This window comes from Sceloporus undulatus, chromosome 1 (assembly GCF_019175285.1).
Source record: "Sceloporus undulatus isolate JIND9_A2432 ecotype Alabama chromosome 1, SceUnd_v1.1, whole genome shotgun sequence".
NCBI lineage: Eukaryota > Metazoa > Chordata > Lepidosauria > Squamata > Phrynosomatidae > Sceloporus > Sceloporus undulatus.
This window is the reverse complement of record NC_056522.1, coordinates 19,493,941-19,521,418: the sequence shown is the minus strand read 5'-3', so window position 1 is coordinate 19,521,418 and position 27,478 is coordinate 19,493,941. Positions and strand designations below refer to the sequence as shown.

Sequence of the window (27,478 nt, the reverse complement as noted above, 5' to 3'; positions counted from 1 at the left end):
TCTCAAAAGCAGGTTCAGCATCTTGGGAAGTTTTTTTTAAGTCCAGACTGATAAGGATGCCACCAGTTCCCCATGTCTGCAATGGTGTCATTGTGGCAAAGTTGCTTTGGAAGACTGGCTCTATTGTACCAATTTTGTTTCCCCTTTATACTGATCCTTAGATAGATGAAGACCATGTTCCTATGGGGCTGATAGTCTGGCAGCTTAGTTAAAAGCACATTACTGGCCTGGGGAGAGGGGAGCATAACTGGAGACCAAGATAAGAACATCATAAAACAATGTATAAAATAAGACATATTGAGCGAATATGGAGGTACATACATTTTTTCGACTTCATCAAATCCCGAGAAGGCTCCTCTGGGGATGAGTCTTACTTTGGTGAGGAAAAATATCCTGAAAGCACAAGACAATGCATATTTTATGTATTACAGTATATGGCATAATAAATAATTAGTCTGGTTCACTTTGGGCTGAAAGGGGATGCGGTTCCAGGCCAGGGGGAGAGGGGGAAAGGAATGCTCTGCTCAAAATAAATGCATTCTGTCTGTGCGAGTTTTGAATAAAGCTGCTTCGCTTGGAAACCTCATTCTCAGTCTGGTAGCTGGGATTTTGAAGAATCTGGACTTTTTCTTTATGGTTTTTTCAACAATAGATCAAAATTCAAAATGACCTTAATAGATAAGAAAGCTGGGCCAAATCTAACAAAAGGAACTTCAACAGGTGGAAATGTAAGATACTGCACTTAGGTAGAAAAAAAATGAAATGCATAGATACAGTATAGTATGCGGGACACCTGGCTTAAGGAGACTACATGTGAAAGGGATCTAGGAGTCCGAATAGACCACAAGTTGAAAATGAGTCAACGGTGTGATGCAGCAGCTAAAAAGGCCAATGCAATTTTAGGCTGCATCAATAGAAGTATAGTGTCTACATCAAGGGAAGTAATAGTGCCACTCTATTCTGCCTTGGTTAGGCCTCACCTGGAATACTGTGCCCAGTTCTGGGCACCACAATTCAAAAAGGATGTTGACAAATTGGAGTGTGTCCAGAGTCGGGCAGCCAAAATGGTGAAGGGTCTGGAAATCTTATGAAGAGAGACTTAGAGAGCTGAGTATGTTTAGCCTGGAAAAGAGATGGTTAAGAGGTGATATAATAGCCCTGTTTAAATATTTGAAGTGGTGTCACACTAAGGATGGAGCAAGCTTGTTTTCTGCTGCTCCGGAGACTAGAACACGGAACAATGGATGCAATCTGCAGGAAAAGAGATTCCGCCTCAACATTAGGAGGAACTTCCTGATAATAAGTGCTGTTTGACAATGGAACATGCTGACTCAGTCCATGGTGGAGTCTCCCTCTTTGGAGGTTTTTAAACAGAGGCTGGATGCCATCTGTCAGGAGTGTTTTGACTGTGTATTCTACATGACGGGGTTAGACTGGATGACCCTTGAGGTCCTTTCCAACTCTGCAATTCTATGACTGACAGAAGTGTGTGTTGTTCCAGTGGTGGAATCTCCTTTTCTGGAGGTCTTTAAACAGAGGATGGATGGCCAACTGTTGGGTATGCTTTGATTGTGAGTTCATGCATGGCAGGGCTTGGACTGTATGGCCCTTGTGGTCTCTTCCAACTCTATGATTTTATGATTCTATGAAAGGGGACCTATGGAAATGCCAAAGAAGATAGGAAGGGGAGCACATGAGCCCAAGGGTTGTCCAGGCTCTTTTCTATAGAGAAGGCATGAGAAATACCAGATCCTGCTACAAATTTAACAGAGTCTTTATCCAGCCTTACCAGGCTTTTCAGATGGCAACTTTCTCTCCAAAACCTGCAGAGAAGGTGGTTTCTCCCCATTCTAAAATGTTGAATTGCCTCAGCTAAAGCTTACCTTGTTGTTGGTAACCGCCTTCAAGTCAGCTTTCATCTATGGTGACCCTATAAATGAGAGACCTCCAAATCACCTTATCTTCAACCTCCCTTCTCAGTTCTTGGAGATTCATGGTCATGGCTTCTCTGCTTGAATCTATCCATCTAGAATGTGGTCTTCCTCTTTTCCTATGGCTCTCAAGTTTACCAAGTATTATAATCTTTTCTAGTGAGTCATGTCTTCTTATGACATGGTCAAAATATGAACAACTGCAGTTTAGTAATTAATTGCCTAAAGTAGGCTTTCCTACTTTTTTGCAGGCCAGAGGGCTCTCAGGTTCACTGACATGTCCAAACAGTGAATTTTAAAATAATAAAAAAGAAAGAAAGAAAGAAAGAAAGAAAGAAAGAGAAGATTCACAACTTCAGAGGGCTCAGGGAGGTGTGATTACCCCCTTTTAACTGTTGGGGGCTCCACTGTACTGGTGGAAACACCAAAATAGTTACAGAAAGCATAGGAGGAATCAACAAAAATCACCTTTTGTTTCATCAAAATGGCAGTGGTCACACACAGGATTCACCCCAAATAAACCTTGGCTCCTCCATGGCTGCACAGCCCAGCTATAGAACTATCTAAAGTGTGGCTTCCCCAGGAGGCTAGGCTGAATGCAGCTACCATGAGCTTAAGGGGGACCTTAAGAGGGCACTGAGTAGTGATCAATCATAAAGTCTGATTTTTTTAAAAAAAAAAAACCCCATAGGGTTCATATTGCCAACCAAAGACAAGCATTTGATTGGACCCTTAGGGAGGACTGATTCCAGATTCTTTTGCCCCACAAGTGAGACTTTTCCTCTCAAACTACTCATAATACAAAGATTATATCACCATCTAACTACTTTTCGCAGTCTGCTTCCCCTCAGGAGTGACAGCTAATTGTTTCTTGAATTACTGCAGTTCTCGCCTCAGTAGTCTCGCCTGATAGATGAATCTTCACTTTTATCTCCTTGGAGCACAGATTTCTTTTCTAATAGCAATTGTGAATCAACTTCCCTCCCAATATTGTTTTAAAATCCTTTCCCCTCCCTGTTTCCACTCCATCCATTTCTCACTTAAATCTGTATGGGGTGACTGCCTGTGGGATTTGATGCTATCTACTGCATAACATTGCAGATCAGGCCTGCAGTCTTTCAGTTAAATTCTCTAAAAAGAGTCCTATGGCAACAGTAAAACTAGGCTAAGAGCCTGCTGAGAGCTAGCAAAGTGTAACTCTATGGGTTTATGAGTGAAGTGAGGGTGAACCTGTGCCTATGTATCTTTCCAAAAGCACAGCTGACTCTTTTAAATGCAAGAGAATATTTTAGTAAGGGGGTCTCCTAGACCTCCCTATTCAAGCCAGTAAGAAGTTTAACCTATTGCATAATTGACCAGTTCCATAAATGTAAATCCCTAACATGATTTCATTCTGGACAATATATATTAATAGCTGTAGTTTGCAGGGTCAGCCTTTCTATTAGGTGATGCTGTGTCTGCCTCAGGCGAATTGTAGGAGTGATAAATTTTAGTGCTCTCTCTGTTAGGGGAGAGGCTGCTCTTGTTTGGAAAAGCTTTTTCACTCTCAAACTACCCAGGCCCCAAATGCATGGTTCTGAGATATATATAAAGCAAGTCACCATGAACATGATGCCCTGAGAGTCTGTCTTCTTGTTATTGGGTGCCTTCAAGTTGTTTCTTGACCATAAGGCGAGTCAATCACAGAATTTTCTGAGGTTGAGAGTATGTGATTTGCCCAAGATTACCCAATGGGTTTCCATGACCAAGCAGGGAATCAAACCCTGGTCTCCAGAGTTGTAGTCCAGGCATTTCTGCCTGTCAAGCTGTATGGAGAACATGACCAACCACTTTCTAGGCTGGTGTATTGTCTACCAAGCCAATGGGCCTTCCAGTCTCCATTTCACTCTCAGAGATTGGGCAGCAGCAGTGGTGATGAAAGCAGGGGGGGGTGGAAGGGTCCCAAGGTGGCAATAATGTGTGGGGGACAAAGGTGGAGACAATGTATGTGGGTGATGTGGTGGTGTGTTTCTCCTTCCTTAGGGAGCAGGAACGAGGGCTGCCATTGGCAACTGGTATATCAGCAAAACATAAATAACATGGTGGAGGGACACAGTACACTGATAAAATATAATTCCAAGTAAAATATATCCTCTTTGTGTTCATTGTCCCATAGCATCAACATTGCCAGTCTGTCTACTCAGACTTGAACCGAACAGTGAACGTGTTGTCATGTTGAAACATTATAATCTTATCTGAATTCCCTGGTGGCCAATTTCACTCTTTAGTTGATAATTCCACCTTAACCCAGTATTATGTAATGCCCACAGGAAACAGAGCATAGACTTGAGGATCTGGGATGATTCTAAAAGTCAGAGGTGTGTTTAATCCTTTCCCTATATACAGTCCTCTCCCCACTTTCCCCTGCAACATGGCAAAGGCTTGTCTGCGACACCAGCCAAGAAAAAACCCAGTAGCTTTGGTAATAGTGGAGAGAAGAGGAATGTGGGAGAGTAAATCCTAGGACAGTGGTCATTGGTAGCTCCCATGTCAGTTAAGTGTAGGGTTGTCATATGACTGAATTGGCCAGGTTTTATGTGGATTCTGGCAGACCACCCAGTGTGGGTTTGGGTCTTCATCTTGCCAGGATTCTAAGCTTTCATTTTTTAAAAAGTAACCTTCTATTCCTTTAGGACACAAGGGAGAGAGGGCAAGGAAGGGAAGGGAGGGTGAGAGCTGTAGTGGGAGGGTGCAAGGAACAGTGCAAGAAAAGGGGGCATGGCAGAGTCCAAGGAAAGGAAGAATGGGGTGTTCCCCAAGATCTGACCCTTTGAAGCTCTTGTCTTTTTCAATATCAAGTTGATGTCACAAGGGATGTTTTAGGCATGTAGCTGAGAAGGCGCCCCCAGTGCAGGAAACTAACCTTGCTATATAAGGAGACCTGTGATCATATAAGGAGATCCAGATGGCTCAGCATGGGGGAAAGCTAATGCACATAGCCAGGACAGATTAATCAATATTGGAATCTGCATAACCCCTTCATTAATAGGAGTGATGGAGGATGATAGATCTTGGGCTTACAAATGAACAGGAACCAAAGTACACTTCCCTCTGGAGGAGATACTCCATTGTCCAGAGACATTTGCATTGATTGTCCAGTCATTTATAAGTTTCCCTCTCATTTTCTCCTCCTCAAAACTTCAGTTTAATCTCAAAATCTGTTCTGGGATATGTTTTGCCTTATAAATATGCTTGTCAAGGTAGCCCCAATTTGGTCTTGTTTTGAGGTCAGACAGACACTATGTCTATATCTCATGAGCTCCTCAGCAACCTCTGGCCACCCTAGATCCACAGGCAGCTTGCTGAGCAATGTTCATCTCACAGAATCTCCCAACTGGAATATCTGCTTCTGGAACTAGATACAGTATTACCCTCTGCAATCCCTAAAGTCACTATCTGTTACAACATTTTATATAGTTAATTCTTGAGTGTGTGTGTGTGTGTGTGAGAGAGAGAGAGCACGCTTTGGTGCGAGTGGTGATTCCCTTTTTAGAAATAAAAATACAGTTGGCCCTCCATATTTGCAGCTTTGAATTTTGCAGTTTTGTGGATCTGATGAATATGTGGTGTCTGGGACACTCTAGATCTCCAGTGCAAGTCTATGGTCAATTTCTGCTGGAAGGACCTAGAGATTCTTAGGGAAAACACTTCTCTAGGCATGTTTAAGTTTTCCAACACTATTCTATGGTCAATTTTCCCCAGAAGTTGACCACAGATATGTGCTGGAGGACCTCAAGATTCCTAGAGAGATGTTCTCTCAAGTAAAAAAAAAAGTGGGTTTTTTATTTGCATTTTTTCCACTTTGATGAGTGTCTTGCACCCCTAAAACTACCAAATGTGGAGGGCTCACTGTACATTTGGACCTTGCATTCTGGAGTTCTGTTTTGCAGAACCTATATACACAGGCTTGATCCCTGCTTTTAGTTGCACAAGTCTTCTCAGCTGCTTTAAGTGAGCTAATAGAACACCCCTATTAAATATTGATTGTGGGTGCCCCCTGGAGGGCTTGGCATTTGGGGTAACAGAGGGTAGGGGAAGTTAGGAACACAGCGATGACAACAGGGTAGAAGCAGGTGCAATGCAATGCATTGATCCTGTGTTCTGCTCCCTGAGGTAGCCAGTGCCTTGCTTCCGCTCTTGTTGTTTGCATTCTGCAGCTGCATCTCCTACCCACTTTTATCCTTCCCTCATTAGCTTGTAATGGTTACAGTTTTACTGATCGGCAATAAATATAGAACATCTGTGGCTCCCTACCCCACTTCCTGCTTCTCTGTGGCCTTCCTGTAGTGGCAGGCAGTCTCCTCTGTTGTTGTGGCAACACTAATTTAGGCCTATTACATGAGAAATTAATCTTGATTTGAACCATTTTCACTGACCAACATTCAATTGGAGGATTTACAGACTGAAAAATGTCACTGCTACAGTCAGAACAAATGCTGATACATACTCCTGACTTCCATAGCCCTGCCTTTAATAATCTCCAGCTCTTTCTCTGAATCTTCTGAAGTATGGATTCCAGAGCTCCTTGTTGGGGTGGCCATTTATTTATTGTCAAAAGTGTGTGGGGTGGGATGAAGAGGGAAAAAGAATAAGAAATACATTATGAAGAAAAAGACAGGACTGATGAAGATAGAGCTTGCATAACATTGACATGTGTAATTTATCACACTACACCATTACAATGCTATTATTCTACTTTTAACTGCTATGGCTGCCTTCTTTGGAATCCTGGGATTTGCAGTCGAGGCAAGGGCATTTAGAATTCTCAGCCAGAGAGCTCTAAACTATAAACCCCAGAATTCCACAGGGGGCAGCCGTAGCAATTAAAGTGGAATAATAGTGCTATAATATTGTTCTAAAGACAAAACTGGCTATACAAGGAAGGCATAGTGGTCTCCTTCTGCTGAAGTTTGCTTCAGTGAATTGCTTACTAGAGCCATAATTAACTAATAGTTTCTTTGTTCATTTCATTTTAAAAGCAAAGGATAGCTTTCCTGCTTATTTCTTTAATAAATGTACTGAAGCTGATTTGACTCTATCACTTAGTCTAAAGATTGGTCTCCCTTTGTGTTGGTCATGTTAATGTAGTTGCTAAGGAGTTCAAAGGAACCCTTGAAAAGGAGTCTTATCTATCTCCAAAGTGGCAGGTTAAAAGAAACAATCCAGGGTGTCAAACCCCTTTTGGAGACAGGATTTTGCCATTTGTATAGCTTTTTAATGTTCAGAGTAAAACCCAGAGTGGATTCACTACTCTTCTCATGATGGAATCACTGCCCTCTATCTAAATGTAAAAGCCTGGGACTTTACTTATACAGGTCATACTGGCCCTTTCCATAAGGGTTGCTCGGGGGTGTCTCTTTCAGACGTCTCTGACCCTAGTACGTACAATGGCAGGTGGTTGGACTGGATGGCTCCTGTGGTCTCTTCCAACTCTATGATTCTATGATTCTATGAACTGCTGGTCTGTTTCTCCCCAGGGTATTATTTGGAAATATGTTAAAGCTGTTAATTGGACCCAGCAACATCGAGGACTGCCTGAAGGAAGAGGCCCCTCCCTCTTCAACTGTCATCTCGGCCTCAGGAGCCGTCAGGCAGACCCAGCAACATCGAGGGACTGCCTGAAGGAAGAGGCCCTCCCTCTTCAACTGTCATCTCGCGCCTCAGAGGGAGCGTCAGGCAGACCCAGCAACATCGGGGACTGCCTGAAGGAAAGAGGCCCCTCCCTCTTCAACTGTCATCTCGGCCTCAGGGGGAGCGTCAGGGGCAGACCCAGCAACACGAGGACTGCCTGAAGGAAGAGGCCCCTCCCCTTCAACTGTCATCTCGGCCTCAGGGGGAGCCGTCAGGCAGACCCAGCAACATCGAGGACTGCCTGAAGGAAGAGGCCCCTCCCCCTTCTCAACTGTCATTCGGCCTCAGGGGGCCGTCAGGCAGACCCAGCAACATCGAGGACTGCCTGAAGGAAGAGGCCCCTCCCCTTCAACGGTCCATCTCGGCCTCAGGGGGAGCCGTCAGGCAGACCCAGCAACATCGAGGACTGCCTGAAGGAAGAGGCCTCCCTCTTCAACTGCTGTCATCTCGGCCTCAGGGGGAGCCGTCAGGCAGACCCAGCAAACACGAGGACTGCCTGAAGGAAGAGGCCCCTCCCCCTTCAACTGTCATCCGGCCTCAGGGGGAGCCGTCGGCAGACCAGCAACATCGAGGACTGCCTGAAGGAAGAGGCCCCTCCCCCTTCAACTGTCATCTCGGCCTCAGGGGAGCCGTCAGGCAGACCCAGCAACATCGAGGACTGCCTGAAGAAAGAGGCCCCTCCCCCTTAACTGTCCCATCTCGGCCTCAGGGGGAGCCGTCAGGCAGACCCAGCAACATCGGGGACTGCCTGAAGGAAGAGGCCCCTCCCCCTTCAACTGTCATCTCGGCCTCAGAGGGAGCCATCAGGCAGACCCAGCACCATCGGGGACTGCCTGAAGGAAGAGGCCCCTCCCTCTTCAACTGTCATCTCGGCCTCAGAGGGAGCCATCAGGCAGACCCAGCACCATCGGGGAGTGCCTGAGAGCTGGTGGAGGACTACTTCTGCCGCTGCCCCCCCCATGTCACCTGGGAAGAAGCTCCCCAGAACTGCGGAGGACTGTCTTGCCGCTGTGGTGGCTTTTTACCAGGGGGGAGGGGTCAGTTAGAAAGGGGTGTTTTTATGTATTCTTAATTGTTTTATTGATATTTGCTGTGAACCGCCCTGATCTATGGAAGGGCGGTATAAAAATAATAAATTTATTATTATTATTAATTTAATTTGTATATATGTGTGTGTGTGTGTGTGTGTGTGTGTGTGTATGTTTTAATAATAATAAATTTTTAATTAAAAAAGCCATGATGTTTAACAATTTCCCAAAGAGTGGCACTTAATTTAAGATTTTAACATATATTAGGTAATTTGCAAAGGTCCCCCCCCCCCCAAAAAAAAAACATGGGAAATTAATTCAAGCAAACTGTGGAGTTCTCCTGGTTCACATCATGAAAGATTCTTAAAATACCCAGTAGACTTCATGTTAAAAAGCTGAGCCAATTAGGAAAAGCTTTAACTTCATTCTGTACTGATTTTTGGCACCATCTAACGTTTAAATTAGATGCCCAAGGGAAGTGGATGTGGACTGAAATGGAGGTGAGAGAACAGCTGGAGTAAAGTATTTTGTTCTGATTTAATGCATTAAAGCAACTGAGCAAGACCAAGCTCTTCCTTGTTTTGAAAGAACTTTAAAAGTGTTTACAACATCTTAACGGTTGCATCTGAATACCTGACCAGCCCCTGTATCCACCCGATCTTTGTGCTTTCATATTCCCATTTGGCTCCAGGTTTTCGGTGGTGTGGTTTATAATTCCATGATTCCTCAGTAGCTATTAAAATGAAACCAGGAATAGATGGATTTTCTGGGATCTGGGGGGGTCAGCCCCCTCTCAGGATTCACTGCTGGCTGCACCAACTCTAAAAAAAATATAAGATTTTTGATATAGAAAGTGGCTAGTCATCCATGCCCAATTTTGTAGCTTGCAGGGACCGCAGGAGGGGGCTAAAACAAAATCACTTCCATGACTAGAAAATTATCATTTGCGCTATATTTTTAGATATGGGACCTATAGGGTCCAGGGCTCAAAAAGAAGCTTTGGGAAGTCTGAATGCAACTGGATGGCTGCATTTTAACCCTTTCCTCTGCTCCTCATTTAAAAGCAAATTAATTTATGTAAAAACCTGAAAACTGATGTTTTGAAAACATGGGATCTTTAGACATTGGCTAAGACATAACACTGGTTCTTCAGCTTCAAAGATAGCCTATTTGGTCATTTATTTTGGGACAGAAGAAATTAATGGCTGTGTGTGCCAGGTTTGTTTTACTCAATAGCCCATGATCTTTCCTATGGATAGTAAGGAATGGAAGATATGACCATTTCTCCCACACTGAAATGGTTTAAGTGTTGAGTTCTTCCCATCTAATGGAAAAAATGTAAACTATCTGATAGATTCTTCAGAAAGGAAGCAAAATGTTATTCTTCACATTTGCACAGCTCAATGCCATAGCTACAGTTACCCTAGCATGTACCTGGCTTCTGGGCAGGGGTTAAAAGTTGAGGAGCCTCTGACAAGAAAAGAGGTGGTAACTCTAAATTAGGACCAATATGTTTGAAGACATAGGAACTGTACTCCACATTTTGAAGAGTTAAATATTCAAAGTCATGGTATGAGTGATTTTTCATCCATCTGCCTTTGATATACGGTAATCCTGTGAATGAGAGATTGCTAAAAGCCATGGTCATCAACAGTTCTGCTTAGATTTTGGTTGGGGGCGACCATTGCTGTCATCGAACAACCGGGGGTTGTCCGATTGTCCAGATCATGACCTTATGCTATGGGCCAACCCTATACGATTGCTGTTGTTGTTAATGTTGCCATTTTAATAAAGTTGTGGCCTTTCCTCCAAGATAAGCTTCTGTGGTTTATTTCGGCAGCGCCCCTCCTAGGCAATGTGTGTCCCAGCTGGACCTCTTGGTGGCTTTCCATACCATCAACCATAGTATCCTTTTGGGTCACCTCTCCGAGATGGGACTTAGAGGTACTGTTATGCAGTGGTTCCAGTGTTTCTTTGAGGGGTGAATGCAGAGGTATAATGGTGGTGTTGGGAGATTCCTGTTCGACTCCCTGGCCATTTGCCTGTGGAGTTCCACAGGGTTCTCTTTTGTCCCCCATGTTATTTAACATCTATATGTAACCACTTGGACAGGTCATCTTGAGTTTTGGGGTGTAGTGTAACCAGTATGTGGATGACACCCAACTCTCGCTCTCCTTTCTAGCTCATTCCAAGGAAACTGAACCAATGTCTGCTGTCAGTAATTTAATTTATTTATTTATTTATTTTATTTTATATGTCACCTTTCTTCCTGGAGTGAACCAAGGCAGCTCAAAGACAAAAAAAAAAACCATTTAAAATCTCAATAAAATTCAAAATAATGGACTGGATGAGGGTGAACAAATTAAAACTTAATCCAGACAAGACAGAGGTGCCCCTGGTCAGTTGTAAGGCAGATCAGGGAATAGGGACCTTGCCTGTGCTGGATGGGGTTACACTCCCCATGAAAACTCAGGCTTACTGCTTGGGTGTGCTTCAGGACTCAACTCTGAGCCTTGATGTCTGAGTTTCAGCAGTGGTCAGGAGTGCATTTGCACAGCTAAAGCTAATGTGTCAGCTGAGCCTGTTCTTTGAGACGTCTGAGCTGGCTATGGTGGCACATGCCTTGATTAAATTCTGTTCGGAGTACTGTAACACACTCTACATGGGGCAGCCTTTGGAAACCGTTTGGAAACTTCAACACGTTCAAAATGTAGCAGTCAAAATCCTGACCAGGGCCAGTTATAGGGAGCATAGAACTCCCGTTGAATCAGCTTCACTGGATACCAGTTCATTTCCAGGGACAATTCAAAGAGCTGGTCATGACTTATAAAGACCTATATGGCCTAGGTTCAGACTATCTGTAAGATGGTATCTCCTCATACAAATCTGTAAGGGTCATAAGAACTATAGAGGAAGGTTTTCACTTGGTCCTGCCACCATCACAGGCTGATGTGGTGAAGACATGAGAGAGAGCCTTCTCAGTGGCTGTTCCCACTCTCTGGAGTTCTTTCCACAGGAGGCTAGACTGGCACCTTCCCTGCTTTCCTTTTGTCAGCAGGGAAATACATTTTTATTCAAAGCAGGCTTTTAATATATAATCATGTCAGTGAGCCTTTTATATGGGGTATGTGCTTTAGATATATATATTTTAAAGCTTTTGTATTTTTATAGCACTTTATACTATTTTTAGCTAGTTGATTTTAATTGGTTTTTTTTAAATAGTTCATCTGTGAGCCACCTTAAGTCCCTTTCTGGGAGAAAGGTGGAATATAAATAAATACATAAATTTATTTTTCAGTGAGCCATGTCATCTCATGATGAGTCTAAAGAATGATAATTTCTATTTAGTCATTTTGGTGTCTAGTGAGAGCTCAAGCTTCATTTGCTCTTGGGCCACATTTGAATGCCCTGGTTCTGGATGGGAAAAAAAAAATCTGTTCATTGTCTGTTTCTTCCCTGTTCACTGTTTTGGAGAACAATTAAGATGTTTCTGTCCTGAATATGAAGAAATTTATGAATTTTGATTAATTCAATATAAAAAATGAACAGAAATGAAATTCACATTCTTTCCTTGTATATACCCACTAAGATCTATCTGCAGTTCTTTGTATGGTGATGTTGGAAAAAAGTTCTATAGATACCATGGATTGTTAAAAAGACAAATGCATGGGTCTTAGAGAAAATAAGGCCTGAACTCTAATTAGAAGTGAAGATAGAGAAGCTTGTATCCTGGGTAGGGAGAAAGGCAGGATATTAAACAAACAAATAAATAAAAGACTGAACTGAGACTGTTGTATTTTGGATGTATCATTTGATGACATATCAAAGTACTGTTCTACTTTGGATGTATCATGAGATGATAATCCTTGGTAAAGGGGGAGGCAGGAGGAAAAGTAGGAAAACACACTGCTGGTATATTGATATAGTCAAGGTAGCCAGGACTCTGAGTCTGCAAGAGCTGAGAAGAATAGCTGATGACCAGGTATCTTGGAGGACTCAACATTCAGTGGGTTGCCATAAATTGAAGTTGACTTGATGATAAATGGTAACAACAATGAGCGAGTGTGGTGTAGTGGTTTGAGTGCTGGTCTATGCCTCTGCAGACCAGGGTTTGAATTCCTACTCAGCCATGGAAACCCACTGGGTGACCTTGACCATGTTACACTCTCTCAGCCTCAGAGAAAAACAAATGAAAACCCTCTCTGAACAAGTCTTGCCAAGAAAACCATATGATAGATTCATCCTAGGGTCACCATAAGTAAGAAAGCACACAACAACAGTAACAACAACAAATCCCTGTACATGTTTCCATCATTTTTCAGGGGAACAAATTGTGTGTATAGTCTATATGCATTATTAACTCCTGTGCACAGAAGCTGTGAGTGCATGGCAGAAAGGGGACAGGTGTGCAGGCGTGGACTCTGAGCAGTCGTCTAAGCATTCAATTCTTTGAAGATATTTGCTACCAAACAGAATTTCTGCTTGATGTTTCACAAAGATTAAGTGTTAGCTGCAGGGAATGATGCTCAGCTGCTTCTTTGAGTCAGCAGGAATGGAAATAGTTCATTCTTCCAGTCCTACTGTTCCTGCATGTATGTGTGTGTTTGCACATACAGAGACATGCACACACTTCAATTGTTTTGTATTTCCTTTCTCTGTTAGGTCCTATACCCTAATTTCAAAGTTGGAAAGTAACTACATTTGTCCTTTCCAAATTGCTGGGGATCTGTTCCCCCCCCCCCCCCCCCCCCTGGCGAATCGGAAAAAACGCAAATATTGGAGCCACATTGTTTTTAATGGCTGTGTGGCCCCATGTGCGCCCCCCCCCCCCCCACACACACACCACAGGCACGCAGGCCATTTTGTCCCTCTTGGCTTTCCATCTGTGGAAATTCAAAACCACAAATGGGAAGTCAGAGAATCCGGAGGGACAACTGTATGCAGAAATAACTAGTTAATTACAATGCCTCCCTTTTTGCTGTAACTAAGGTCTAATCTGCATTGCAGAGATAATGCAGTTGGACACTCCTTTAACTGCCATTGCTCAGTGCTATGGGAGTCTGGGGTTTGTAGTTTGGTGAGCTATTTAGCCTTTTCTATCAGACCTCTGGTGCCTCAACAAAGTACAATTCCCAGGAGCCATGGCATTTAAAGCAGTGCCAAAATGCATTATTCCTGCAGTGCAGATTTTAGCCATGCCTAAATTGTATTACAATGGTAACTGAATGAGCTGTGTTGGGTAGTGACTCCCAAGTCAGTGGATCAGTTAATCCATTGTGGATTTTAGTCCAAACTGTAAAGGGGTTATGAAAGGTGCAGGTTCAACAGCTTCAATAGTTACTTTACAGTTTACACAAAAAGCTGGAGCAGATTTACTACCCCACATTTGCTGCATTCCTGTTATGATGTAACTTTTTAGAAAGCTAATTTTATAGTTACAAAGTATGTATGGCCTCATGATTCCATTGTATTTTGTACTGCTGATCAGTATCAAAATATTAAAAAATAGTTATGTAGTGCTAAAAATAATTTAGTTATTTTTGAATATTGATAAAATAAAAGTAACTTTTACATTGATACTTATTAAGGATGATGTCTTGAAATTATATTTGTAATCATTTTTTTAAAAAAGTAACATTCTATATACTGCATTATTTGTGAACCTGAGAGTGGGGCCATCCGTGGAACTAGAAAGGCAAGCTTGGTCCATGACTCATAAGGCAAAATTCTGTTTACGCTTTTGCAAAACACTTTTTCAAAGACATTCATCTCAGCCATTTGAAAGTTACACATCGTTAATCAGAAAGCAGGCACTGTCAAATTATTCACTTTTGCTCACCTCAGAAATGCAAACTCATGATATTTAGTCTGATTGTATCACATCTTCTAAGCATTATAACTTATGTAAAATACCACAATAAAGTATTTTTTCTAAAAAAGAAGAAGAATTAAAACCCCAGTGAGATACAGCAAGCATAATCCCAAGTCACTAGTCTCTGTTCCAAAGCAATAACTATGAAAGGATTTTGAAGAACATTTTGCTTTCATCTTGGAAGTAATAGTGTGATGTTATCACTGTATAAGCCTTGGAAGCGATGTGTATTTTGTCAGAAGCAGAAATTTGCTGAGGAGTTTAATTTCCTAATGCTGACTTCCCCAACTTACAGCCCCCCAAAATAGGCAGGGTTACATTTCTCAGCATTTCTGTGCTGACTGCGGGTGACGAGAGCTGCAATCTGATCTGTCTAGTGGGTTCTGGGATGGGGAAAGAAACTTTGGCACAATGGTCTTTTCCAAGCTGCCAGTGATCAGAATACATCCTGCTGGAGGTTCCCACTGATTTGCCACCGACACTTCTGTGTAGGGTTGCCATTTGTCCTGGAAAACCTGGGAAAACCCAGATTGAAGAGATTAAAAAATGTTTTAGCTGGCCAGGCCAGTTGAAGCAGTAAAATCCCAGATTTCTTCTTCATCACAGGCTGATGGGTAGGTTAAAACGTGGCAGTGGCAATGAAGCAAGAAACCACACAAGAACATTGGCACTGGCAGGAACCTCATCCCACCCTGTATGTTCTGGTTGCTACTGCACAGGAAGTAGCACTGTCATTCTTCCATTCTCTCCCTGCTTCCTTGACAGGCCCAAAAGTCAGGAAAGGAAAGGAGGCAAGCAGATGGACTTTTTTGTGTGTGATCATTGTGTCATCATGTTGACCCTAAGGCTAGGCAACAGGGTGGAACTTCACTTCCAGACAGCCTTGAGCGAGTAAAGGGAATCCCTTTACTCTTTGAGGTTGCTTGGAAGCCTCCCTCTCTTCACATCAGCCAGAGGGGAAAAGAAGAAAAGAGCTCTTAGTTTGGGAAGGGTACTGAGGTTGAAACATTATGATAGAAAAAGGGCAACGATTAATGTGTTGGATTTGCATAATCAGAATGCAAATTAATAATATTCATAATTATAATAATTTGCACAATATGTAAATTAGATGCCTGAATATGAGGGACTGGAATGTGGCATCCCTACTTCTGTGGAGTGAGAGAAGTCCCTGCTGTGTCCAATCAGAGATAAGGGCTTTCAAGAATAGCTCCATGGTTAATTCTAGTCTTGGCTCAGAGACAGCAGAGACTTGTCCCCCTGTCAGCCAGGATTTTGCAGTAGACAAGTCTAGGGGCTTGTGTACACAAGGGGGAAAAACCTGAGCCTTCCCCTCAGCCCCGGTGCAGTAAGGCCACACAACGTATGGCCCTACCTGCACCAAACTTGGAGCATACTATCTAATCCAGAGTTTATAAACTCACAGTTTTCTGCAGAGTTTGCAGGAAACTCCGGTGTTTCCTGCAGTATGAACAATGGATTTGCCCTGAATTTTGGGTGGGGAGGGAAGGTATGTAGGACAGATATCTGCCTGGCAGGTGCTGCCATTTACTCAGTGTCTGGGCCTGTTCCCACCCACCAGTTACAGAGTTATGATTTCCACAAAAAGATTTTTTTCTCCCTCTCCTCAGCGCTGCCACCACTGGTGCGCAGATGTTTGCTCTGAGGTCAGAAATGAGACACCCAGTTCACAGCAGTGCCAAGGAGGGAAAAACTTTTTCGTATTTGTTCCAGGCTGGGAACTGACCTGGACATTGAAGTAAATGGCAGCTCTTCCATGGTGTTATATGTTCCGGCTGTGCCAGGAAGCTGCAGGGAAAGGCAGTGGCAGTAGATCAAAGCAACATCTGGATACAGGGACACATGTAGACATCTGCCAGATGTTCCTGTGGAGAAACAGCTAGTGGGTTGGGTTGGGAGTGGGTCAAGGGCAGAACAGGTATGGGAGTCCATTCAGACTTTTGCTACTAGTGTCAACTTGTTCTAGGACTTAGATGTCTTCTGGAAGCCCTAGTATGGAGTAGTTCACTCCTTGTTCCTTTGCCAGGTGTAATTGAAGAGGAATAGTCTTACTACTTTGCAGCAGAATGTTTAAAGAACCTCTTGGGACTTCTGACTGTAGTACTTCATCTCTCTTCCTCATATCCAAAACACATTCTGGTTTCTGGAGGAAGCTACAGGTGGAAAAATGGCATCATGGGCTTTACATGGGACTCCAGGGGACATCAAGGACCACAGTTACCATCATTCAACTTTTTTTAGGGTTTAGGTTGTGGAAATCCATTCCCAGAGCCCATTCCAGCTCCTTATTTTTTGTCATAATGATATAAGATCATTGGTCTCATCAGGATCCTGGACAAGTTCAGTGAGGCCATGGGAGAGAGCCTTCTTGGTGGCTGCTCCCAGGCTGTAAAATATCCTTCCTTGTGAAGCTGCTTTATCCGCCTCTCTGTTCTCTTTTGACCAGCAAGCCACAGTTGTTATACGCTGGGTTTTGGTTCCAAGATCCCCCATGGATAACAAAATCAGTGTATGCTCAAGTTCCATTAAATATAATGATATAGCAAAATGGTGTCCCTTATAAAAAATGGAAAATCAAGGTTTGATATTTGAAATTTATACTTTTTTGGAACATTTTCAAACCATAGATTCTTGAATCCGTGTATAAAAAATCCGTATATAAGAAGGGCCGACTGTGCTACCCTTTTGTTTACTCAGGTCTTTAATTTTTAACTTGCCAATGCAGAAGGTTTTTTAATTATTGTGTGCATGTTTAAATCATCATTATTATGTTTTAAATGCTTATTAAAACTGATGTAAATTAATATTTTTAACATACATGTTTATTTAATTGTTTTTTTTCTTTATATCAGACATTGTTTTAGTCATCTTCTGTTCTAACTTACTGCATATACTCATGTATAAGTCTGGAAATTTTAGTTAAAAATTGACCCCAGAACAGTGATAAAGTGGTTGCAATGATATGCTGTAATTTATCATTTACCACCTGCAAAGAACTGGTGGGAACATAAGCCTGAAAATGTTTCAAAACTGTTAAAGTAAAAATCTTATGGGGCTTTAAGATTCAAACTGAAAAAGAAGTAGAACACAATATGCCAGGCATAACTGTGGTTGAAAAAAAAGAAAGTGTGGATAATAGATGTGGTAATCCTAAGGGAGAGCAATATTGTGGTAAAGACAAAGAGCCAGGAGAGATTATGAAAAACCAAGACCTACAAATTGAGATTCAGTGCCTCTGGGATAAGAAAACAAATATGGTTCTAATGGTGATAGTTGCTGTGGGAGCAAGTCCAAACAAACTGACAAAGCATCTGAATGAAATTGCCATAGATACAATCACAATAGTACAGTTAAAAAGGTGGCATGCCTTGGAACATTTTTCAACAATATCTCACTGATTCCTAGATTCTTGGATCAGATCTGAATCACTCTTGATCCAAAATTCTTGTCATTAGCAGCTGGTGAAACAGAGGGGAAAAAGAGGAGGAGAAGAAGAGGAAGAAGAAGGAGAAGAGGAGGAAGGGGAGTATGAAAGGAAAGGGGGGGGGAAGGAGAAAGAAGAGCTCTTCAGCAGTAGAACAGAAGTTTGCCTTATGGTTTCTTTAATGGAGATATTTGGGATGAGTGTAATTCAACATGTCAGGGATGCTATAGCTCTGGAGAAAGGGATTAGACTAGATGAATCCTAATGAAACTTCCAGTTTCACAATCAAAGGCTATAAAAAGACACTTGTATGCCTTCAAGTAGTTTCTAATTTATGGCGACCCTAAGGCAAACCTATCATGGGGTTTTCTTGGCAAGACTTGTTCAGAGGAAGTTCGGCATTGCCTTCTCCTGAGGCTGAGAGCATGTGAGTTGCCCAAGGCCAACCAGTAGGTTTCATGGCTGAGTAGGAATCAAACTGTGATATCCAGATTCGTAGTCCAACATTCAAAACACTATGCCATGCTGGCTCTTCAACTAAACCATCCAAATCTTGGGTAAATGGAGGGGGGAGAGAAGCAACTTAGCAAAAGTGAAGTTTCAGGGTGTAGCCCATACTGGTGGAGTGCTTTGATTTCTCCCAAATTTATTCAGTTCCAGAGGTGGGAGGAAAATGAAGGAATTCTTGTAAAAAGCCATTGTCCCCTCTCCCAACTATCCAGATTTGCACTTTTGTAAAGTGAAGCCCATAGAGAAGGGGGAGGAGAAATGCCAATCTGTGCATGTGTGCTTACAAACATTAAAGCTCCCCTCCAAAGAAGACAATGCTGCTATATCTGGCTGCCAGTACAAACTAGAGTGCTACCCTTCTGTGGCAGAAACCATCAGGTGACCTAAGGGACCACCTGACCTTGGTGACAACAATACGAGACATACTGGATCAGATCAAACATTTGTCTAGTCCACCACCATATAGTCCACTCAGTGGCCAATTGATTACCAATGAGGAACCTTCCATTTCCATTTTATGGTCCGTAATGCTGCCAGTTTTGGGTCGTCCCAGACCCTGAGGTTTCCAGGCCAAAACCCCAAGCCTAGCTTCTGGTGGTGTCATTAAATATTATGCATTATTCATGGATTTTGGTATCTACATCGGAGTGTATATGTCATAGAATCATAGAATTGGAAGAGACCACAAGGGCCTTTGAGTCCAACCCCTCGCCATGAAGGAATACACAATCAAAAAACTCAGGTCACGCTCCGCCTTGTCAACATCTTTTATGAACTGTATTGCCTGGAACTGGACACAGTATTCCAGGTGAGGCCTGAGCAAAGCAGAATAGAGTGGTACTATTACTTCCCTCGATCTAGACACTATACACCTATTGATGCAGCCTAGAATCTCATTGGCTTTTTAAGCTGCTGCATCACACTGTTACAGCAGTTGGAGTCTAGAGTAGCTACACTTCAGCATATTAGGGAGCAAGAGGATTTCCTGGACACAACGGAACTAACGATCTTGGATGAGTACCACGCAGAGGAAGTTGCTGGGGCAGAGGAAGTCACTTCACATACACAGGAGGCAGACATCTGGAGGAATGTCACACAGAGAAGTAGGCCAAGAAGGGATTGTTCTGGAATCTGGCAGCTAGAGAATTGATTTGAAGCTCTTTCCCTTATCAAGGAGGACGAGGAAGAGCAGCATGGACAGACTTCAGAGACACAGCAGGGGAGCTTGAGAGTTCCACCAGAGGGAACAGTCGCGTAGTGGGGGACTCCTTGCTGAGGGGTACAGAAGCAGTGATTTGTAGGCCTGACAAGATGTCTTGAGAGGTGTGTTGTCTCCCCGGGGCAAAGATCCGTGATGTGACAGAGAGGCTGACAAGACTGGTCAAGCCTACTAACCAATACCCCTTCCTTTTGGTCCACTTGGGAACCAATGATATTGGAAGACACAGCCTTCAGAACATCAGAAGGGATTACGAGGCGCTTGGTAGGAAGCTGAAAGAAATGGATGCACAAGTTGTCATCTTGTCTCTTCTGCCAGTCAAAGGGCAAGGTCCAGGAAGGGAGAGGAAAATAGCAGATGTGAACAACTGGCTCCGCAGATGGTGCCACCAAGAATGATTTGGATTCTTCGATCATGGGCTGCGGTTCTATGAGGAGGGACTTCTTGCAGTAGACAGGTTGCATCTCATGCCAGTTGGAAGAAATGTTTTGCCAACAGTCTCAAGAATTTGATCAGGAGGGCTTTAAACTGAGTTTCATGGGGGAGGGAGATAATCTTAAGGAAGGCAAAAGGGCTGGAGAAAATAGTCAAACTGACATAGAGGAAACAAGACAAATAGTGCAAGGACCCACAGTGGGAGGCAAAAAAACTTGCACAGGCAGCAAGTAAAGGGGACCCTTGGTCTGTGATGTCTCTACACTAATGCACAGAGCATGGGAAATAAGCAAGACGAACTTGAACTCCTAGTACAACAAAGCAAATATGATATAAGAGGCATCACTGAAACCTGTTGGGATGAGTCTCATGATTGGAATGTAGAAATAGAGGGATATAACTTTTTCAAGAGAAATAGGGCAAACAGGAAAGGAGGAGGAATAGCACTATATGTCAGGGACATTTACACCAATGAAGAGATCCAAGAAATCAATACTGGCACCCAGCTGGGGAGCATCTGGATAAAAATTAAAGGGGAAGGAAACAACAAGAATGTTATTGTGGGAGTCTACTACAGACCCCCAAATCAGATGGATGAATTGGATGACGCCTTTTTAGAACAGATGACCACACACTCAGAAAGGAGACATGTAGTAGTGATGGGTGACTTCAACTATCCTGATATTTGCTGGAATTCAAACTCAGCCAAATCCTCAAGGTCTAGCAAATTCCTCACTTGCCTCAAAGACAATTTCATTGTCCAAAAAGTGGAAGAGGCAACAAGGGGGCCATCTATTTTAGATCTGATCCTAACCAGCAAGGATGACTTGATTAATGGGGTGCAAGTGGTGGGATCATTAGGTGGAAGTGACCATGTTCTCCTGGAGTTAGTTATACAATGGAAAGGAGAAGCCAGGCATAGTCAAACACACATTCTAGACTTTAGGAGAGCGGATTTCAGTAAACTTAGAGAAGTATTGAGGGTGATCCCATGGTCAGAAATACTATTTTTTAAAATATTTTTATTAGTTTATATTAATACAATATTTACAAATTACAGATTACAATCTCAGCACAAAAACATATCCTTTACATCACCAATTGTTCTTCGTGACTTTACTTCCTGTCTTTTTTATCTTCTTTTGTGTTGCTTATTTGTCTTCTTTTTGCTTCTTGCCAATAATAATATACAACCATATCTGTCTCCTAAAAACATATAATTATATTCCTAATCAAGCCAGAAAAAGAGACTAAAGCAAAAATAAAAATAAAAAATAAAAAATAAAAATTATCCATAGATTGTATATATCCAGACATATTCTCCAAAATATATCATATAAGTATAGCCTTGTTTACATTTAAATCCCATATTCCTTTCCTGGACTAATACAGTTTACTTTATTTAGATAACCAACCTAGCCAGGTTTTCATCCAGACACCATCTTTTTTTCAGAAACATCACTAATTGACCCCATTCTTTTTCCAGTTTATCCTTCTCCCCATTCCCCAATTTACATTGAAAGCAGGTCTAGTTGTCTTATATCATTTAATTTCATGGTCAGAAATACTAAAAGGGAAAGGAGTTCAGGATGGATGGGAGTTTCTCAAAAGAGAGATACTGAAGGCACAATCTCAAACAGTTCCAGTGAGAAACTAAAATGGGAGGTGTCTCAAGAAACCAGGATGGATGACTAAGGAACTTTCAACCGAGCTAAGTTTGAAACGGAACATGTACAAGAAATGGAAAAAGGGGGAAATCACAAAAAAGGAATTCAAAGAAATAGCAGGCATGTGTAGGGGTAAAGTCAGAAAAGCTAAAGCGCAGAATGAACTCAGGCTTGCTAGAGAGGTTAAGAACAATAAAAAGGGCTTTTTTGGATATGTCCGCAGCAAAAGGAAGAAGAAGGAAACGGTAGGGCCACTGCGTGGAGAAGATGGCAAAATGCTAACAGAAGACAGAGAAAAGGCAGAATTACTCAACACCTTCTTTGCCTCAGTCTTCTCAGAAAAGGAAAAGGGTGCTCAGTTTAAGGAAAATGGAGCAGAGGACAGAACAGGTGAATTTCAGCACAGAATAAGTAAAGAGATAGTAGAGGAATACCTTGTTAATCTAAATGAATTTAAGTCTCCGGGACCAGATGAACTCCATCCAAGGGTATTAAAAGAACTGGCAAATGTAATATCGGAGCCATTGGCAATGATCTTTGAGAACTCCTGGAGAACAGGAGAAGTCCCAGCAGACTGGAGGAGGGCAAACATTGTCCCCATCTTCAAAAAGGGGACAAAAGAGGATCCCAACAATCATCGTCCAGTTAGTCTGACATCAGTACCAGGAAAGATTCTGGAGCAGATCATTAAACAGAGAGTCCGTGAACATCTAGAAGGCAATGCCATAATCACAAAAAGTCAACATGGGTTTCAGAGAAAGAAATCATGCCAGACAAATCTGATCTCTTTCTTTGATAAAATTACCAGCTTGTTGGATGACGGGAATGCTGTGGATGTAGTATATCTTGAATTTAGTAAGGCCTTTGACAAGGTTTCCCATGACATTCTGGCAGACAAGCTTGTAAAATGTGGGCTAGACAAGGCAACTGTTACATGGATTTGTAATTGGTTGACTTGCAGAACCCAAAGAGTGCTCAACCATGGCTCCTTTTCATCCTGGAGAGAAGTGACCAGTGGGGTCCCACAGGGGTCTGTCCTGGGGCCAGTGCTGTTCAACATCTTTATCAATGACCTGGATGACAGAATTGGGGGCATACTTATCAAATTTGCAGATGACACCAAATTAAGAGGAATAGCTAATACTCCAGAGGACAGGATCAAAATTCAAAATGACCTGAATAGACGAGAAAGCTGGACCAAAACTAACAAAATGAAATTCAACACAGAGAAATGTAAGGTACTGCACTTAGGGAGGAAAAATGAAATGCACAGATATAGGATGGGGGACACCTGGCTGAATGAAACTACTCGTGAAATGCATCTAGGAGTCCAAGTAGACCACAAGTTGAACATGAGTCAACAGTGTGATGCAGCAGCTAAAAAGGCCAATGTAATTTTAGGCTGCATCAATAAAAGTATAGTGTCTCAATCAAGAGAAGTAATAGTGCTACTGTACTCTGCTTTGGTCAGGCCCCAGCTGGAATATTGTGTCCAGTTCTGGGCGCCACAATTCAAAAAGGACATTGAGAAACTGGAGCGTGTCCAAAGGAGGGCGACTAAAATGGTGAAGGGTCTGGAAACCATGCCCTATGAGGAAAGACTCAGGGAACTGGGGATGTTTAGCCTGGAGAAGAGAAGGTTAAGAGGTGATGTGATAGCCCTATTTAAATATTTGAAGGGATGTCATATTCAGGAGGGAGCATGCTTGTTTTCTGCTGCTCCAGAGAATAGGACCCGGAACAAAGGATGCAAGCTACAGGAAAAGAGATTCCACCTCAAATTAGGAGGAACTTCCTGACAGTAAGGGCTGTTTGACAGTGGAACAAACTCCCTCAGAGTGTAGTGGAGTCTCCTTCTTTCGAGGTCTTTAAGCAGAGGCTGGATGGACATCTGTCGGGTATGCTTCGACTGAGATTTCCTGCATGGCAGGGTGTTGGACTGGATGGCCCTTGTGGTCTCTTCCAACTCTATGATTCTATAATTCTTACTCATGTTCAACTTGTGGTCTACTAGGACTCCTAGATCCCATTCACATGTACTGTTGTCAAGCCATGCTTCCCTCATCCTATATTTGTGCATTTTTTTGCTGCCTAAGTGAAGTCTCTTACATTTCTGCCAATTGAAATTCATTTTGTTAATTCTGGCCCAGCTTTCTAATCTATTAAGATCATTTTGAATTTTCAACCTGTGCTCTGGGTTCTATCCCTCTTAATTTGGGGTCATTTGCAAATTTGATAAGTGTGCTCTCTATTCCTTATGTTATTATTATTATTATTAAGCTTTATTTATATAGCGCTGTAAATTTACACAGCACTGTACATACAATATTTTAATTAGACGGTTCCCTGCCCTCAGGCTTACAATCTAAGAAGACACGACACAAAAGGAGAAGGGAATGGTTGTGGGGAAGGGGATCAGGTCCTGGAGTTCACCTTTCCCTCTGAGGCCTGGACCAAGGCAGATGGACTGGAGGGAGGGCTCTGTTTCTTAAGGATAGGCCCGATGGCATTGGGGAGGCCTGATGGCATTGGCCCACCCTCTCTTCCCCTCAGAGGCCAGGATGGAGTTGGATTCCTTCTGGGAAGGGCTGAGTTCCTTTAGGGAGGGCTGATGGGATTGGCCTACCTTCTCTTCTAAACTTCTCACACTGTGAGACTTGGGGACCATTCTCACTACACAGTCATAGTGTTACATTCCAGGACATCATCCCATGGAATCCTGACAGTTTAGGAATCAGCATTTCCAATTCTCAGCCAAAGAGTTCCTGTACTGCCTTGCAGAACAACAAATCCCAGGATTCCACTGGATGGGGAAATGACAGTTAAAGTAGAATAACAGTTCTATAATTGCATAGTGTGAATGCCCCTCTGCCCAGCTTCACTATGTCACTATCACCTCTGCTTTAAAACAAATATTATGTAGCTGACAAATGCAGAACCATTATGTTGTATGATGGATTCAGCCCAATGACTGGTGTACACATATTTCCTTAATAAAATATGCAACCGTGAAGTTTGGTTCCTCCTTTTAGATATCCAGAGCATCCAAAACTAGAACATTTTCCTTGACAATTGACTTGTAGCATCTTGAGAGCCATTTGCCCGCCTTACTACTTTTTGTAATAAGATAACTGGGATGAAAAAAATTCACACTGTGAAAAGAAGGTTCTAAAAATCTTTCCCTTTCACTCACTTCATCTCAAGGGCATGTTTTGATATGTTCTATTGCAATCAGACACGCTGCTCCTATCAGCGCTAATGGGTTTAGGCAACATATTATTTTTCATTCTTCTTGAAGGTAGAGAGGTCTTCTTCAGAACTTTTTGTTTTTCCTCAAATCCAGAACAGAAGTAGATGACAGTTCAAAACCTCTTGATTCTGTCTCACGTTGCTGCTCCTTGACCCTTTCTCATTACCCCAGGAATGTGTTGGAAAGATTTTTTTTCTTTACTAAGGACCCAGAAGAGTCAATTAGCTCTTCAGGAAATGGCAGAAAAGTGGAAATAAAGTGGTATTGTTTCATGGATGAAACAGTGCAAGGTGTTCAGCTTCACTTGGGGTGTATTTACCCTGTAGAAATAAAGCAGTTTGATACCACTTTAACTTTCATGGCTCCATCATGTGGAATCCTGGGATTTGTAGTTTGGTTAGATATACAGCCTGGTCTATCAGAGAGCTCTGGTGCCTCACTAAACTATAAATCCCAGGATTCTGTAGGATAGAGTCTTGGCAGCTAAAGTGGTGTCAAACTGATTTATTTTGGCAGTGCAAATTCACTCTTGGGTAAGACAACACTAGAGACTTTGGGTGATTTTTATACAATATTTGAGCTGATTTTTCTTTTCTTAAATCAAAAAGGATCAAAGGAAGGAAGGAGAAATCAAGACAGAGGAAAATGGGTGGGGGGATAGCTGCACCAGTATGTTGTCCCCAACACATTTTAAGATGTGTCACTATATTAAATAAATAAATAATAAAAAATCACTTGTTTCTTACACATCCAAGGCAGACCTTGAGCCTTCCTTGGGTGAATAAATATGGAAGTGCCCTCAAATAGATAGAGAACCATTGTAGAAAGGACACTGGCTGACAGTAGGATTCTTTTCTGAATGCAAGGTGATTGGGATAATATTTAAAGTCTAAATGGCTTGAGATCTCGATACCTGAAGAATAGCCCCTCTCTCTATATCTGGCTGCCATATATATATGCTCTGTGGGAGGGTCTCTCTTCTGTGTCCCACCAGTAAGGGAAATATTGTAGGAGGACATGGAAGAAGGCCTATTCTGTGGTGTCTCCCCAGTTGTGTAATGCCCTCCTCTTGGAGTCTTGATTGGTGCCCATATTGGGATCATTTCAGTGACAAGTCAAAATCTAGCTTTTTATTAAAGCCTTTGGGTCTAACTGATCTTCAAGTTCTGCAAGTCTTACAGCTGCATTATTTAAAATTATTTTAACCAGTTTTGAATGGTCTCCTTTTGAACTGATGAGCCATTTTTAAAATTTTTTTTAAAATCATTGTTATTATTTATTGTTTTATATTGGTTTTATTGTAAGCTGCCCTGAGATCTTTGATACAGAGTGGGATATAAGTATTTTAAGAGCCAGCAATACGTATTGGTTTGAGCACTGAATTATGACCAGGGTGGCCAGATCTCATAATCACAAAGGAGGACAAGGAACCACAAAATGTAGGGCATTCAAGAAAAGTGTAGAACATTACAAAATAAAAACTAAAAACACTAATATAAATATAAATCCATGTTTCTTAGTCATGCTCAAAATAGAGGACATTTTGGAATTCCTCCTGGACAGACGCTTGAAATGTAGCATATGTCCTAGAAAAGGAGAACATCTGGGCACCCTAACTATGATTCTAGAGACCAGGGTTCAAATCCTGTCTTGGCCATGTAAACCCACTGGGTGGCCTTGAGCAAGTCACACTCTCCCAGCCCCAGAGGACATCAATGGCAAACTCCCTCTGAAGAAACTTGCCAAGAAAACCCTGATAGGTTCGCCTTTGGGTTCCTATAAGTCAAAACATAACAACAAACATGCATTTTAATAAATCAATAATATAAATATAGAAGGAATTGAAGATTTTTCTCTTGAAAACGAAACACCTCTCAACACCAATGAAGATGAATATTTTGGTGCAGCTAGCTTTGTGTTTGTAGCTTCATTTTTCTTACCAGCCGACAAGCAGTTCTTGTGATGCTAAAGAGATGTCTTGGCCACATAGCAAAACTGAGCTCTGTTCCTGAAGGGGAGCACATGCACCCCAAGATGCTTGTCCTTAAAGCATAGAAAAGTTCCTTTTCCGGATTGCAGCTCCTACAATCCTCCAGGCTGCTTTGCCAATAAACATGCTGGCTGGAATATTCTGGGGGCTGTAGTGCAAAAAAGGAACCTTTGAAAGCCCTGCTTCTGCTTCGACTGACCTGCATTTCTGTCTCTGGCTGCACTGCAGAAATAATACAGTCTGATATCACATTAACTGCCATGGCTCTATCCTATGGAATCCTGGGATCTGTAGTTTGTTGTGACACCAGGGCTCTCTGACAGAGAAGGCTACATAGCTCAGAAACTGACAAATCCCAGAATCTATAACATCGGGCCATGACAGTTAAAGCGGTGTTAAACTATATTAATTCTGCAGCACAGATGTATCCCCTGTCTCTCCCTCTTTCAGCTACAAAACTG

At 42.3% G+C, this 27,478-nt stretch overlaps 1 protein-coding gene across 1 annotated transcript in view; it reads right to left on the bottom strand.

Annotated features, from left to right (window-relative positions):
- Positions 1-27,478, bottom strand: part of FSHR (follicle stimulating hormone receptor) — a 165,268-nt gene that overhangs the window by 88,044 nt on the left and 49,746 nt on the right. Inside the window, exon 2 of the mRNA XM_042446165.1 lies at positions 322-393. Coding sequence (XP_042302099.1) covers positions 322-393 — 72 coding nt within the window. The remainder of the gene's footprint in view (positions 1-321; positions 394-27,478) is intronic.